The sequence below is a fragment of the Micropterus dolomieu genome, linkage group LG17, assembly GCF_021292245.1.
Source record: "Micropterus dolomieu isolate WLL.071019.BEF.003 ecotype Adirondacks linkage group LG17, ASM2129224v1, whole genome shotgun sequence".
NCBI lineage: Eukaryota > Metazoa > Chordata > Actinopteri > Centrarchiformes > Centrarchidae > Micropterus > Micropterus dolomieu.
In genome coordinates, this window is record NC_060166.1 from 8,379,696 (window position 1) to 8,383,193 (window position 3,498).

A 3,498-nucleotide genomic window follows, 5' to 3' on the forward strand; every position below is an offset into this window, starting at 1 on the left:
AGTTAGGCCTACAGCCTGTTCACAATTAAAGCGATATTTGAAAAGTGGTGCAATAATAAACTCGATTTGGCACATAAATATGCTGGAACTTGTGCACAGTGGGTTTATTTTGACATTTGTCTCAATTAACAACTTTTTTATTTTCTAGTAGCTTTGAAAGGCCTACAAGGGCTGTCTGCCCTCACCTACCTTCAACTCAGCCTGTCCTGCACCCAGTTTGCCTGTCTAGGGATGTCCAGCTCAGCCATCCCGCCCCTCAATGTTGGTGCCCCAGCCCCAGAGGCTCTGTCCCTTCTGCAACAGCACCTGTTGTTGGCTGAGGAGGAGGCTGAAGCTCTTATTCCAGATATGGCTGCACTTGGGATTTCCAGGGACCAAATCTTGGGATCTTCAGAAAGAATGTGTGCCACTCAACAGCCTGTAAGTCCCCTGAAGATGTGCTGGGTCCTTGGGGATGAGGGCATGCTGTGGCAACAGTGTGATGCTCTGGTGTGCAGGATGACCACAACAGAATTATGGCAATTAAGTAGAAAAAGAAATATGAAAATTGTGTGGAAAATGTCAGAGTAGTTGAGCAGAAAAGGCAAGCAGAACCAGAAGTTCTTGTAACATTTTCTTTTCTGTGTTTTTTCCTGGTGTAGCTCATCTGAAGCAGCAGCTGGCAGCGCTACAGCAGGAGAGTGAGGAGGAGCATCAGGGCTCCAGGAGCGAGGTAATGAAGGGACCAACTTCAGCGGGCTTACCAGGAGGGAGACAAAGTTCACACAGAGGCGCAAAGGAGGCAGTGAAGGCAGCTACTGCTGCAAAGGTAATATAATTCAGTAAGTTTATAGCTTGGGTCTTATTTTTGTACTTTCATCATTCTTATTAGTAATGATGACATTTTACTTACCATTTTCATTGTAGAGATATGCAGATATATGCCTTTCTAATGATGCTGTTGTGTAAAAGGTTGTGAGTAATGAAATATGTACAAATTCGGTTCTCTGGCTTTCAAAAATAAAGCAAAGAATCTAGATGGGCCTAGTTGCTGGACAGCTTAGCATAAAGCCTGGAAACAGTGAATCGATTTCTTAGCTGGGAGTAGTGACTTCCTTCATTGACCAATCTTCTCATCTAACTCCAGGCAAGAAAGCACATTTTACAAAATGTTGAACTATTCCTTTAATCATTGATGGCTGATGGAGCTGTGGATAGCATTTCATTTCAAAGTCACAAAGAATGTGATATAACAAAGATGTCAGGGTGATGTTTTCGGTGGTTCATTTTCAAATAATGAATGCGATTGCTATTTTAAAGAACAGATGGAAACACAATGAAAAAGCAGAAGTATTAATGTCCATGTGAACTTTAGATTTTGAAAATACAATCCTTTTCCTTACATTCTTTAATTTATCAGAAGCTCTTTTCTATTTTCTTGCCATGTTTCCCCTTTTCTTGGTGTGAAAAAATACAACATACTGCCTCTGGACAGACAATCTGTGTGAAAATCATTTTAAACAGATGTGTTCCTTTAAAAAATCTGGCTATTTCAAAGTGGTAAAAAACAAAATCAAAGGAGCTTTAGGTACACAGTGAGCACTTTATTGGTCATTGTGTCATGGGTGAGTATAACCATCTGTGTTTTGCTCCAGATGGATGTGGCTTTGGCTGCAGAGGAGCTGAAGATTGTTGAAGCCATGAATTCTGAAAGCAAGCTTCTCCAGTGGGTTGAGGAGATGGAGAGAGTGGTAGAGATGGACAGGAGACGGGTACATTGTAAGAGAGCTCACTGAGTGATGAACATGTGTAAACAGCAGCTGACATGTTGTCTGCGTCTGGCCTCCCAGGCTGTGCTGCTGCAGCTGGATTGCCAGGCCTTGCATGTGGAGGTCCAGACCAGCCGGCGGCTACTGAAGGAAGAAAAAGACAGAGGCAGACAGCTGGAGGAACACTCTCAGCGGCTCAATGAACAGACAGGTTAGGATTATCAAGAGATCTGTCTGCTGTGGCTGTGCTACAACCATCGCAGAAGGCTGCTTTATTTTGAGGGGGGAAAAAAGTTACAGCATATTCTACTAGCTGCCAGTCAAGTATTGAACTAATTCAGAATTCAGCATATGGTCAGGTCCTTTCTCACAGACCTGAAAGTTCCACTGAGCTCCACTCTGACAGCTATATAAGGCCAGTAAAATAAGAGAGAGAAAAGAAGCACATTCTCACATCAGGTAGTATGGAACTAGAAAAAACTTGGGATTTTTGCTTGATAAAATGCTTAAACCATACATTTCTTAAGATTGATTAATCGACTTATAGTTTCAGGTCTTAACTGTACTGAATTGTTGTGATCTGTGCCGCTGTCTTGGCCAGGACTCCCTTGAAAAAGAGATTAGTAATCTCAATGGGATTTTCCTGGTTAAATAAAGGTTTAAAAAAAATAAATAAAATAAAAAGTGGGTAATAGAGAAGTGTGCCCTATAACACTTAGCTGAGCCACTGGACATTCCCTTCTGCCATTGATATTGCAATAAAAAGCAGTGATTGAACTAGGGATGAAACGGTATGAAAATTTCATATCATGATTATAGTGACCAAAATTATCACGGTTATCAATATTATCATGGTTTTGTAAAAATGTGGCAAAAAATATTAAAATGTACTGATACACACACTGAAACCATTTCAACAAGTTTTATATTGAACATTACAAATACAATTGCCATTTTGTTTGCATAAACAATAAAATAACAGCAAATACCTTTTAAACATATTAAAATCATCTAAGTGTGCATTATCAAGATTTTAAATTTTATATTATATAGGTAATACAATGATCCCGAGGACAATAACATGAAAACAAATAAGTCTTTAGAAGACAGTGATAGTGACTGCAATGAGCCCAACAACGACGTACAGTGGGGGAAATAAGTATTTGACCCCTTGCTGATTTTGCAGGTTTGCCCACTTACAAAGAATGCAACGATCTATAATTTTAATCATATGTACATTTTAACAGTGAAAGACAGAATCCCAAAGAAAATTCCAGAAAATCACATCATATGAATTTATAAAAATTGATGACCATCTGATGAGGAAAAACAAGTATATGACCCCCTACCAAACAGCAAGTATTCTGGCTCCTACAAGCCAGTTAGTCTTTCTTTAAGACACAGCCCCAATCCCAACCAATTATCTACATCAAATACACCTGCCTCACCTCGTTACCTGTATAAAAGACACCTGTCAACACCCAAACAACCAGCATCCAACATCACCACCATGGGCAAGACCAAAGAGCTTTCTACGGACATCAGGGACAAGATTGTTGATCTGCACAAGGCTGGGATGGGCTACAAGAGAATCGGAAAGCAACTTGGAGAGAAAAGATCAACTGTCGGTGCAGTTATCAGGAAATGGAAGAAGCACCACACCACCGCCAACCTCCCTCGGTCTGGGCCTCCACACAAGATCTCGCCTCGTGGGGTGTCCCTGATCATGCGAACGGTGAGGAATCATCCC

The 3,498-nt window shown here is 40.8% G+C and overlaps 1 protein-coding gene across 1 annotated transcript in view; it reads left to right on the forward strand.

The window, feature by feature from the left end:
• The first annotated feature begins 231 nt into the window (after window positions 1-231).
• Window positions 232-3,498, forward strand: part of LOC123986035 (coiled-coil domain-containing protein 150-like) — a 10,701-nt gene continuing 7,434 nt past the window's right edge. The window contains 6 exon segments of the mRNA XM_046074089.1: window positions 232-583; window positions 642-717; window positions 719-774; window positions 777-808; window positions 1,635-1,751; window positions 1,830-1,959. Coding sequence (XP_045930045.1) covers window positions 232-583; window positions 642-717; window positions 719-774; window positions 777-808; window positions 1,635-1,751; window positions 1,830-1,959 — 763 coding nt within the window.